General features: G+C 40.7%; 1 protein-coding gene across 2 annotated transcripts in view; it reads right to left on the bottom strand.

Moving 5' to 3' along the window:
* Positions 1-11299, bottom strand: part of gabrb2a (gamma-aminobutyric acid type A receptor subunit beta2a) — a 47310-nt gene extending 36011 nt beyond the window's left edge. For both annotated transcript variants that reach the window (XM_061786917.1, XM_061786918.1), the window contains exons 1-3: positions 11007-11299; positions 10805-10905; positions 10519-10586 (exon numbers count right to left, since the gene is read on the bottom strand). In XM_061786917.1, coding sequence (XP_061642901.1) covers positions 10519-10586; positions 10805-10905; positions 11007-11284 — 447 coding nt within the window. In that variant the 5' untranslated portion in view covers positions 11285-11299. The remainder of the gene's footprint in view (positions 1-10518; positions 10587-10804; positions 10906-11006) is intronic.
* Between the last annotated feature and the right edge of the window lie 1218 nt (positions 11300-12517).

Here is a 12517-nt window from a genome sequence, read left to right as displayed (position 1 = left end):
TTCATTTGTTAGTTAAGAGGCTATTTCCTGGTTCACGAAGAATGAGCTGGACATTCCATTTGCATTCTGGGGCACGGGGGACACTACCACGATACAACAAAAAGAGAAAATAAGGCTAGATTTACACTTCAGGTCCAAGTGCCCAAATCCAATTCAATGCCTAGACTTATCAGATTTTTTTTTGGGAATGTCCGCATCATTGAGTTTCAAGGTTCAAATCCAGACTATGGTTTGCATGCTTGCGTGGGTTTTCACAGTCTTCCTTCCACATTCCCAAAACATACACGTTAAGTTAATTGAAGACTCTAAATTGTCTTTAGGTTTGAATATGAGTGTAAATGGTTGTTTCTCTATGTGTGGTCAGCGATTGGTTGGCGACCAGTCCTCACCAAAGGTCAGCGAAGGTAGGCTGCAGCTCAAAAGCAATATCGATATCGATACGACTGTTTTTACATTAACTGAACACATGAAACAAACTTCATGCATAATCGCCCCAAATGCACGCAAATAACTCCACAATTGTCAACTCCGGGCAGTGAAAACACAGAAGTAAACAATAATAAATAAACAATACAAAAATTAACCATTATATACCATTTAAATTTGGGTAATCTTAAGGTTACTCAACTGGCCTCCATCCGCAATTATCTTGCTTCTTTAATAATTTACGTACTACTAATGTAGAATGCTTAGACCATTTTTAATGATTTTCAAATCGATTGCTGTCATTTTGATTTGCCCTGAGCGGCATTCCATATCCCCCATATCAGAAACCGCGCCTGGACTGATTCCGATATCCAGTTTCATGTGTTTTATTTTCTATTCACGCTGCCATGATGCATATACGAATTATGGGAGTCAAAAATCGGAATTGTGTCACTTGACCCATGCGGTGGAAATGCAGCCTAAATTCCTGCAACAAATTTGCATTGGTTTGTCCATCAGTGTGTTCATGAAAGATGACTTAATGGAAGGACAGGGCTGACTCTTTTGGGTTCATGGACATGGTCACGGTTCAATCCGAATTCAAAAGGAAATAAAGAGAATCAGTCCCTATAAAAATAAATAAATAAATATGGATATGGACACCATATTCTCATTTGTCTGTCAATTTATGAGTGAGCAAGCTACAGCCTGGATTACGGTCATGAAGAATAGACAGACAGGACTCAACCATTTGCATTCTGGGGCAGGAGGAACGACCAAAGATGTTTTGTGGTTATAAACGGTGTGCAATGAACTAGTTTGTGCCCCTTTCAATGTGCAAGCCAACTGCAGGAATACATTTTCTTTATTTGTTACTGTTTTTCATTCGATTATTTATTATTTTATCTATGCGGTACAATAAGACAGTTGTTGTGACTTTCGGCTTCACCCAATAATTACACTTTATAAAATCAACTGACACAACAAAAATGGTGATGATATATTGGGGCTGGGACAGGTTACTAACAATTCAATTAATTGGAATGGGGAAAATTTATTTTGTATTGAAGTAAATTGAATTACGATCTTGGTCACAGAACGAGTGGAACTTATATGTCAAGGTACCACTGTATTACAGAAATTGGTTGTGTAGTTTTTGTGTGATCCTTCTAAGAAAAAAAGCAAACAAGACCTCTTGCCTTTATGCAATAAAATTTACAAAAAACAACCTTCACTATGACATGGGTCCAACTACAAATTCCTGTTCCATTCCAAAACAAGCATCTAGTCCGCCGCCTCGGCAACTTCATTGAGCCCAACCAAAATGTTGAGTTCATTCTCCACCAGAGGCGTTTGCATCTTTAATTAGACGAGCGGGCAGCTGTTCACAACCCAGACCCGCTCACTGCTATGATGACGGGCCAACAATGATCTCAAGTCAGCTTCTTTCACACGTCCTCCATTTTGCTTCATCCCCATATCACTTTAACATTGTTCTAAGGCGATGATGTAAACCTCCAAGTCAGTCCTGTCAATGCATGAATTACTTAAGAAGCCGATGAACGTTATTGGCTAACGTGTTTTTAAATGTGAGCTCATTCTGATGTCATGGTCTGCGTTTTTGTTGACTTGGTTCTGATTATTTAGTATAGTTTAGTTTAGTCTCTTGGTTACAGTCTCCCACCTGTTCTCGTCAGCCCTCTACCTTGTGTCAACCAATCAGCTCCCTCCAGCCACTCGTGTCTTGTCCAAGTGTTCCTCATTGTGTCTTGTCAGTTTGTTTGTGTTTCGTCCCCTGGTTTCTTTCAGTCCTTGTTGGGTCATTGTTGCATGTCATTTGTTGCTCAACAAGTCGACTAATCTGTTCAACCACGAGTAACTATAATATTAGAAACAGCTCTCATTATGATGCAGGGCATTTGAACATGAACACCACTGATACCGCAGACAATACCTATAGATATAATTTTTGTTTTGATCTCATTAGATTGTAGACAGTGTCAAAACATGGATGATATGTATTTGGACCTGGATAATAAGAGCACAGATCTCATAAAGGTTTCATCAACTAGGCACGGCAGCAGGGCGAATCAAAAGTCCTCTTTAAATTGGTCGATAGGAAGACGAGATGCCAAAAACGCGTGACTAGCGATTAGTCAACTTCAAGCGTTAAGCATCGATGTGGAGTACTCAAGTCGACTAATCGGTTCAACAGCTCTCAATAGTTGAACATACTGCAGTTAATACCCCCTAACAGAATTCTTATTTTTATTTCATTAGATTGTAGAAAGTGTCAAAATGATGGTGTGATCTGCATGGCTGTAGACAATCCCAATCCCAATGCACAGTTGTTTATGACACCTTATGGAACAAATCAGATTTCACTAACATTGTAAGGTCAGTTTCCTTTGCTTTGATAGTTGCTTTACACATACTGGTCATTTTATTAGGTACAGATAGGGCAGATCCATCTGTTTTTTCACCCCTCTTGTCCTCACTCGCGTCACAGGTGAGCTGTAGCTTATCCCAGCAGAGTTCGGGCAAGAGGCGGTGCACACCATGGACTGGTCGCAAACCAATCACTCACGTTAACACAGATGAACAATTTAAAGATTTCATTGAACCTAAGAAGCATGTTTTTGGAATCTGGGAAGAACCAGGACTGGGAGAAAATGCAATCCCACACAGTGAGAACATGCAAAGAGAGAGAGAGAGAGAGAGAGAGAGAGAGAGAGAGAGAGAGAGAGAGAGAGAGAGAAAGAAAGAGATTCAAAGCCCAAAACTGAACTGTGAAGCTGACCTGCTTACCACTATCAATCAACCAGACTTCATTTACACACCACTTTTCATACATAAAATGCATCTCAAAGTGCCTTTGATGGATTGAAATCCAACCCTCCCGTCACTTGTGCACAAGGACACAGACACACACACGCATACATAGAATATACAGTTTAAAAATATTGATATAATGGCCTAAAAACCTGAGGCTGGGTGCAGAGCATCCAGGTGAGGCAACATCAACTCAAGGAGCAGTCTGCACCAGGACCAGATCACAGCCCACAGGCACGGAGTCCCCAATGCAGCGGTGCAGCAAGTGCCACTCAACAGCAACGGAGGACCCCAGGAGGCAGGACCGTGGCCACAGGCCATTACAGCTCCCATTGCAGAGGGTTCCTTCGGACTATTTCACAGTGTTGCCCTCTTTCCAGAGATAGTAAGTACTAATTTAACAATGCGTTTGTCATTGTGATTGTCGATGGTGTAGAACTACGTCTACACTACAACAAAATACTGTAAGTTTTGAATACCTCTCATCATGCTAAATAGTGTAACTACTAGGGATTGAACGACATGAGATTTTTTGGGAGTCGACTATAACGTGACGAAAGTCGAGTCAAATTCAATTAATCGATGACATCATTGACATTTTCCAGCTCAGTACAGCATGAATGTCACGCTCAGTGTCGTAAAGCTACATAAGTGTCGCGATGCTAGTGTGTGTTGTATCGTACAACTTGCATCCATTCATCCATTTTATATACGGTTTATCCTGCTCAGGGATAAACTGAGGGGAGCTGGAGCCTACCTGGTTCCGGGCTAAAGGCGGACTACGCTCTGGACTGGTCGCCAGTCAGTCGCAGGCCACATATAGGGACAGAGAACCATTCACTCTCACTTTCATTCCGTCACTGAGTGGGAACTGAAGCCATGCTGCCTGCACCAAATTAAGCCAACCACTACAGCATCATGACTACAATAGAACTTCGATGAAGAATGCAAATATTTTGGCGAAGAAGACGTTTCACCAGTCAGTCCCATGATCCCACTGCCGCTGGTAAGAATATTTTAAGTCTAGCAGCAATCGGAATAGCTGAAGCTAGCAAGGCTAACCACTGCGCTCTTCCACAACTTTTTTATTTTCATACTCTCAGACCCGCACAGGCGTATGAAGACTGTGTGGCCTTGTTGGCCGGACGATTTGCTGCACTGCAGAGTGTAATAGTTTGGCGACGGCGGCAGACGGGCTAGTAAAACACATGATGAGCGATTAGTCAACTTCAAGCGTTAAACGTCAACAAATCGACTAATCTGTTCAACCACTAGTAACTATAATATTCGAAACAGCTCTCATTATGATGCAGGGCAGTTGAACATGAACACCACTGATACCGCAGGCAATACCTATAGACAGAATTTTTGTTTTGATCTCATTAGATTGCAGACAGTGTCAAAACATGGTGTGATGTGTATTTGGAGCAGGATAACAAGATCGCAGTTCTAATGATGGGTTCATTAGCTGGCCAAAAAAAAAAAAAAAGACAACGAGAGGAATAATAACCTTCACCTCTCCCCCACCTTCCTCATCCTCCCTGTGTTGTTTGCTAAAAGCATCCTGGCCTGATGTGGAAGATCAAAGCGACCCAGCACCAAGTGGGGGTCACCAACATCAATCCCCACAATCATGCTTGCACTGCTGATATTATTGATTTCGGAGAGATCGATTTTGTCAGGTTCTGTGATCTCCTCCATGTGAAGAAAGGGGGAGGACGTTGCGACCTGTTATGTAAGTTGCAGGGCGATAGCAACCAGGTTTTGAGCGGAAATGTAGTCATGTCAGATTTGAGACAGATGTGGCGGGCTTTTCATAAGACAAATTCTCTGTCATGGCATCAGGGGGCTGCATGACGTCAGTCACCATTCAGCGTTTGAGCACAGTTTTGTGTTATGCTCCACACAAGGATGTACGAAGCAGTGTTTTTTTCCACATGAACGCTCGCGTGGACACCCAGTTCTTAAGTAAGAGGAGCCTTTGGAGCAAGGCAGAGGTGGATTACATGGCTCCTGATCCCAGAGTCACAGCCAGGGATCCAGTCAAAGCAGTGGGAGGGAAAGGATGGAGGCGGGAGGGAGAATGGGAGGTGAAAAACCAGTGAATGGGTTTCTATTTCAAATCTCCCCCGGACCCCCGAGGCATTTCCGCTGTGGCTGCATCCTCCACCAAAGTAAAGCATTTTGCTCATCTCAGACCATTCAGTTCTTGTGATTGTGCGGCGCGAGCTCACGTATACGTCTGTGTCCTTACAGCTAAATAAATGGCCTTCAGTGGCACTTCTGGCGCACGTTGCAGAGGCGCACAAATCAAAACCTACAGAAAACACTTTGATGGCTTTCGCTTAAAAATGGCGCGATGAATAATTGAAAACACCACCACTTCCAAACCTTCTTACTATTTTTCATGCTATTATATAACAAGTCTCTTCTGTTGGGCCATTTTTTGAATCCTTCTGCAAACAAAAGCTTTCATATACCGTACAGTATTTCCTCAATGGATTCCATGCCCCAATTAGTCTCCAAGTGCGTCATCCCCTTAAGACATCGAAATGCCTCCTTCAAACAGATACAAACTTTCCCAGTGCAAAAAATATATATTTTACCTGCAATAACCTCCTACTATAAATGGACAAATTTGAAGTTTGAACTCTGTTGCACCTACTGAAGCATGTAAACCACAGGTATCAAACAGAAGGCCTGGGGGCCAAATCTGAGCCGCCACAACATATTTTGTAGCCTACTAAAGCAAATAAAGTGTCTACTTGTGTGTTTCTTGGATGAATGGATTTATTTTTGCCAGAAAATCTGTACCGAAAGAGCAAATTTTCTTCACTTTTTAGACGTTACAAAAATAATAATAATAAAATCGAGCTATACAGTGGTGCCTTGAGATACAAGTAAAATTTGTACCCTCACCACACTCGTAAATCAAAAGTCATCTTTCCACAGTGAAATAAATTCAAATGCCATTAATCTGTTCCAACCTCCAGCCAGAAAATAATTTTGTGTTTTTTTTAATGAGGAAAATTAGCACTCTATAATATTGCAATTTATTGAAATATAGAGTAGTAGCATAATTAAATAGAATGAAAAGAATTAAGCAGTTTGTGATTTAATGCCACGATCTAATTGATTGTGCTGCTCCTTCTGGTATGTCCACCTTGGCCACCGGGAGGCAGTATAATACTGGACAGTTGTGTAGACACAAATGAAGAAGATTAGACTTATTGTACTTCTTCTTCTTCTTCTATTATGACTCATTAAGGTTCTATAATATTAGTCATTTTTCAGAGGATAAAGAATACAGTATATGCCTGTGAGTATTGTTGCAATATCTGTCTAAATGTGTTGCTCTACCATTTGTATTCAAAAATACATTGCTTCTAAAACGTCAATCGCGTTTTGTATTGTTTGTTAGCATTAAGCTAAGCATATTTTCCTAAGGCAAAGCTATGTTGTTTTCAATACACTACGTATGATTCTCTTTTTTTACATTTACTTTTGAACTTCAACTAAGAGGGCCATTAAACAACTTGAAGTCTACTTTTTGATGAATTCTTCACTAGTTGCCAACCTGCTGTTTATTGCGAAGTGAGTTGAGTTTACTTCCACCATTCAGAGCTCGAATCTCAAGTTTGCGCTCGCAAGTTAAAACAAAAAAATCGGCCAAAAGATGCATCTTGAAAAACTCACTCGTGTCTCAAGGCACCACTGTAGTTATATACTTCAGTATTTGGTTGCCACCTTTGACCCTGGCTTCTGATTTCAAATTCAGTTTGTTGTTAAAAATACATATAATAATGAATTGCAGAGCCAATTGTGTATAAGATAATGAGGTGATTCTACATACATTATTTCCACAGTCATAACGGCCCACTGTGGGAACCCATAACTACGATGTGCCCCATGATGGAAATGAGTTTGACACCCCTGACAGTCTCTCCGATGAATTAAAATGTGGAGGCAAAACCAGCTCAGTACTGAGATGATCGACTGCTTAATAAAAACGTTTTACATTCCAGTAAATTTGTTTTAAACTGCAGTGTCATTTTCCAAAAGTTAAACATACCACAAATATTTGATTTTTGTTCAAATGAAGGAAGGGAAAGGAATTTATAACACCCACTTCCACTCTAGTTACTGCTGATAAATGTAGGTTAGATTCACAAAATGTGAGCCATTATTAGGTGATCTTCTTGTACTAAATGCTTAACTTTTTGCACGGTTGTCGCAACCAAAAAAAGGAATCCGGAAAAAGGGTCTGTGCTTGAGGTTTCATCAACACATGCAAGCATTCAGTTTAACCACACTTACAGCCATGAATGTTAAGACGAATCAAGAAACACTTTTCAGCTAGAGAGCACCAAAACCCTCAGCAAACCAACATCGGTAGAACCTCTAAAGTTTTAGGTGTTAAAATTCTGTGTTTGTCCACAGTGGTTGTCTTATTTTGACATTTGTTCGCCAGTTAAGAATGTTTAAAATTATAGATATACGAGGCGCCTCTGTGACACAAATAACTGTTGACTTCTCTTTGATAAACACAACATTTATATCTTTATCAATAACTTCCTTTGCAGCTCACTTGTCAACCACCTGTTTCCCTCTCCCAATCACTGTCACTCCCCTTACACACACTGCGCATGTCATAACCTTCTGTCTGTTGAACAGTAGAGGGTGCTGGAATACAATGGAGTAATGCAAGAAACTATGGTGCATCATTTATTATATGATAATATAATAAATGATGCACCATAGTTAATAATAACCTTATAATCTTGTATTTTTTATTTTTTATTAACATCTTAACTTTTATGACATTTATTTTACACTTTTATAACAGTTAAGAATGTTGAAATATTACTTTTGCTGTTGTTGTTGTCTGTACAATTCAGGTTTCAATCATGGCCACAGAATAGAAAGGACTTTGTTCTATTTCCTAATCACCATTTTTTTTAAACCCTTCAATCTTTGTGAGATTATTACAATACTGAAAACCTTTTTTAAGATTTTGTTTTGAAGATATTATGATTCAGTTTAGGACAATGGACATCGGAACCCCGGACATGAGAAACTGGACCTGGACGGCAATCAGTTAGTCCCAAAGACAATAAAAAAAAGTGAATATAAGAATTTTCACATTTTGTTTTGCTTTGTTGCGCATATTTGGGATGATATTTCACAAAGCAATTCCCCTTTTTGGAAACCCAAAGGAGTCACTGATGGCGTAGTGGTACAATCGCCTGACTTTGGTGCAGGCGGCGTGAGTTCAGTTCCCAAAGACAATAACAAAAAGTGAATATAAGAATTTTCACATTTTGTTTTGCTTTGTTGCGCGTATTTGGGATGATACTTCACCAAGCAATTCCCCTTTTTGGAAACCCAAAGGAGTCACTGATGGTGTAGTGGTACAATCGCCTGACTTTGGTGCAGGCGGCGTGAGTTCAGTTCCCACTCAGTGACGGTGTGAATGTGAGTGTGAATGGTTGTCCGTGTCTATATGTGCCCTGCGACTGACTGGCGACCAGTTCAGGGTGTAGTCCGCCTTTCGCCCGAAGTCAGCTGGGATAGGCTCCAGCGTCCCGTGACCCTAACCAGGATAAGCGGTGTTGAAAATGGATGGATGGATGGAAACCGAAAGGAATACCTTGCATCTTTATGACATCAAGTTCAGGAGGACTTCGTCTGACCACCATCTCTGATGCCCCTCTTCCCTTAATTTTGAAGAGGTTATGATGCCCTATGATCTTGCATTCATTGGGAACCCTGTTATTCATGAGGGAGTTAAGGAGGGTGACTGCCCATTGTAAAGAACCTGTCAAAGAACGGGTGGGTTCCTTGGGGAACAGACTTGTCCAAATGAAGAAGAGTTTGTTCTCCAATGCCCTTTCCACCTGTAACTCTGAAGGTAGTCTTGTCTTGGTCGACCACAAAGTCTCAGATCAGACCAGTTGGTGTGGCCAAGACTATCACCTTCAATTCAGTTGGGTATGGTTTGCCCGGTACATACTGGCACACTGGGAAGTGACCAATAAATGGAACCATTTGCTCATCAATGCACAATGTTCTTGTCCTAGACAAATTCAGACATCCTTGCCTCACTTTGGGTCAAGCGGGGCTTGCTTTCCCACAATAGTTTATTTCTTTTTTCATCTAAAACATCAAGGTCATTGACGATTTGAATGGAATTTCTTAGGTTGTAAAATGGCCACAATAGGAACTCTGGTGTTTGAGGCCCAAATACATTTGAATGTTTGGATATACTAGACAGTCCATGTAAATACAATTGCCAAAGAATGTCTTCAGCTCTTAGAAATGGACATTAGTGTTGCCCCAGACAATCAGAACAAATTACAGTAAATAACTACTAATGTCCACTACAGAAGACATTTTTTAAACTTTTGAATACTGTGCTTAAGTATAGTTAAAATAATTCATGCAATTTTTTAATGTGTTTTTAAGAGACATACAAAATATGCCAACAAAATTTCAAGCCAAAATGTGTTCAATAAACTGTATACTGCACTTAGTTTTCCCATAAAATGCATTTGCACTGATGGACACCATAAGTAATGGGTGGGACATTGTATTCAAGTCTACAAATGTTCTCTACAGAGGACAAATTTAATCACTGTATTCCGGGGCGGTTTGTGATATGGGCGATATGGGCAGCCGCTGTAAGTGTGCAATTGGATGCCCATACTGCGATTTATACTGCATATATTATATATTAGTGGGCTTGTTGTTACAGTTCTGAAGTATGTATTTGATTTCAGAATTGCACGATGGACTGGATCAAACGTTGCTGCGGGTCACGTGTGGCCCGCGGGCCTTAGGTTCTTCATGCATGCTCTAATACATGCAAACCCTTGAAGTGACGAGGGTGCGTGTCAACAAAATTACACCAGTGGAGCAAGGGAACGTGATGCGCGCACGCTCGAACACGCACGCACGCACGCCCACAGCTCTGAGCGCGCGTAGCCGCGCCAGTGCGTCTGAGTGCGCCACTGACTGTGTGTTCGGAATTCAAATGCAGCCACAAGAGGAGAGCTGCAAAATGCGGGACTGAGACGACTGGAAACGAACATGCAAATCCAGCGTTCAGAAAATAACAGCACACCAATAATAATAATAATAAACAACAACAACGACAGACTGTACTTTATATATCCACATGTAAAAAGAGTGATAATTGGCCCAAATGCCAGCTGCGCCATGCATGCACATTATTTTGTGCAGGATTGAAGATGCACCTACCATGTTGACTTCGGACACCATGTCTATGCTGGCTATGTCTATGTTCATACCCACGGCCACTGGTGCACCTGCAAAGGCAGGCAGACATTCAGAGGAGGACAAATCTTCTCATATCAATTTCATCTTCGTGACACAACACGCCGATGATCTATTCATTAATGTTATCTTGTCAGCGGCTTCGATCGACTTATTCATCGCATTTCGTTTGTCTAACCGCATTATGTCAATTAATGCAGATTTTGCGACCCATCATCACCACCGCGAAGGCTTGTTTTTCGCGTCTTACCTCCAAAATCAGGCCTCAATCGAATGTCGTATCCGTTCAGCAGTCTGTCCACCGTCTCTTTGACCAGAGGCATGTTGCTTGGATCTTTTAGATCCTTAACGCTAAAGGACAAGAGGGAAAAAAGGTGGTGTCATGACAAAAAAAAAAAAAAAAAATGAAGCTAATCATAGGATGAAACACTACAGACGTGAAAACAGTTTACCTCTGAGTCCAGACAAAAGTAACCAGAAGCGAAAAAATCAAAATCCCAAAGTGGTTTTTCCTGATCCTCCCCATCTCAACAGTTTTTGAGGCGGTTTCGGGATGCGAGTGGGGAGCGCGGACATCCAACTTGCCGGAGACGGTGCAGAGGAGCCAGTGAGGTGCGCATGCGCACAACCGAGCCGAGATCAAAGCGCGGAGACGGCTGATGGTGCATGAGAAGCTTCCATTGCAGCGGAGGAAGAAAATGCATGACAGGCACAAGTGCACGCGCTTCATCAAGACGCACTATGGGAAACAGGCTCTTTTTTTCTCTCTCTTTTTCTTTTTTTGTCCTGCACATTGCACAAGCACTTGTAAAATAAAATAAAAAAAGGTACAACACCATGAAAAGCCTTTACATGCATGGGGTAAAATAAGTTTATTACCCCCGCCAAGGAGGTTGTGTTTTCATCCATTTGTTAGAGTGCAACTTCTTGACTACACTTTCTTATTTATCAAGCTGGCTTGTTTTCATAGTATTGGAGTTTTATTAGGAATGGTCAAATGTAGTTTTGGTGAGATTCCAAAATAGGAAAAATCTCACCCATTGTAAAATACTGCGCTTAGATCAAATTTCAATTTACTTTAAAAGGAAGTCACATTTAAAATCAAATAAATAAATCTTAGGAAAATACTTTGCTTTGATCAAATACAAATTGAATTCAAATAAAAAGTAAATTACATTAATGAGCTCACAGTATAACTTGTGCTTAATGAGGATTTGAATACAGTAAATCCCTGTGATTCGCAAGGGGATCGAGACCGAGCCCTGCCCTGCCGTAAATCGTAAATTAATGCGTCAGCCCCCAGTACTCTATGTTTAGAATTGCCTATTAGTTTCAACTGTAAATACACCACAAACCATCATCCCAAAAGACTATTTTCATTTCAAGCTCATCTTACGACATTACTCGTACTAATAAATGGTTCACAAGGATTTGTTTCAACAAATGCACCATAAATGGGAGGACGCTGACATGTATGACGCACTTTGCAACTTGTAAAAATAGCAATTATCAAGCAATCACGAGGCCTCTGTTAGCGTTAATATTTTAATAACCACACAGCAAAGCAAAAACATACTTTCTCTCTCTCTCTTTATATATATATATATATATATATATATATATATATATATATATATATATATATATATATACACATATATATACACACACACACACACACAGACCCAAATTCCAATGAAGTTGGGATGTTGCATAAAACATGAATAAAAACAGAATACAAGGATTTACATCCATCCATCCATTTTATGAGCCGCTTCTCCTCACAAGGGTCGCGGGCGTGCTGGAGCCTATCCCAGCTATCATCGGGCAGGAGGCGGGGTACACCCTGAACGTGTTTTGTAAGTTTTGTAAAGAGGAATGGTCCAAAAATCATCCTGATACACGTCTGATTTGCAATTACATAAAAGGTTTGCTTGAGGGTGTTGCTGCCAAAAGAGGGTCA

The sequence above is a fragment of the Phyllopteryx taeniolatus genome, chromosome 10, assembly GCF_024500385.1.
Source record: "Phyllopteryx taeniolatus isolate TA_2022b chromosome 10, UOR_Ptae_1.2, whole genome shotgun sequence".
NCBI classification, from domain to species: Eukaryota; Metazoa; Chordata; class Actinopteri; order Syngnathiformes; family Syngnathidae; genus Phyllopteryx; species Phyllopteryx taeniolatus.
This window is presented reverse-complemented; position numbering and strand designations above follow the sequence as displayed.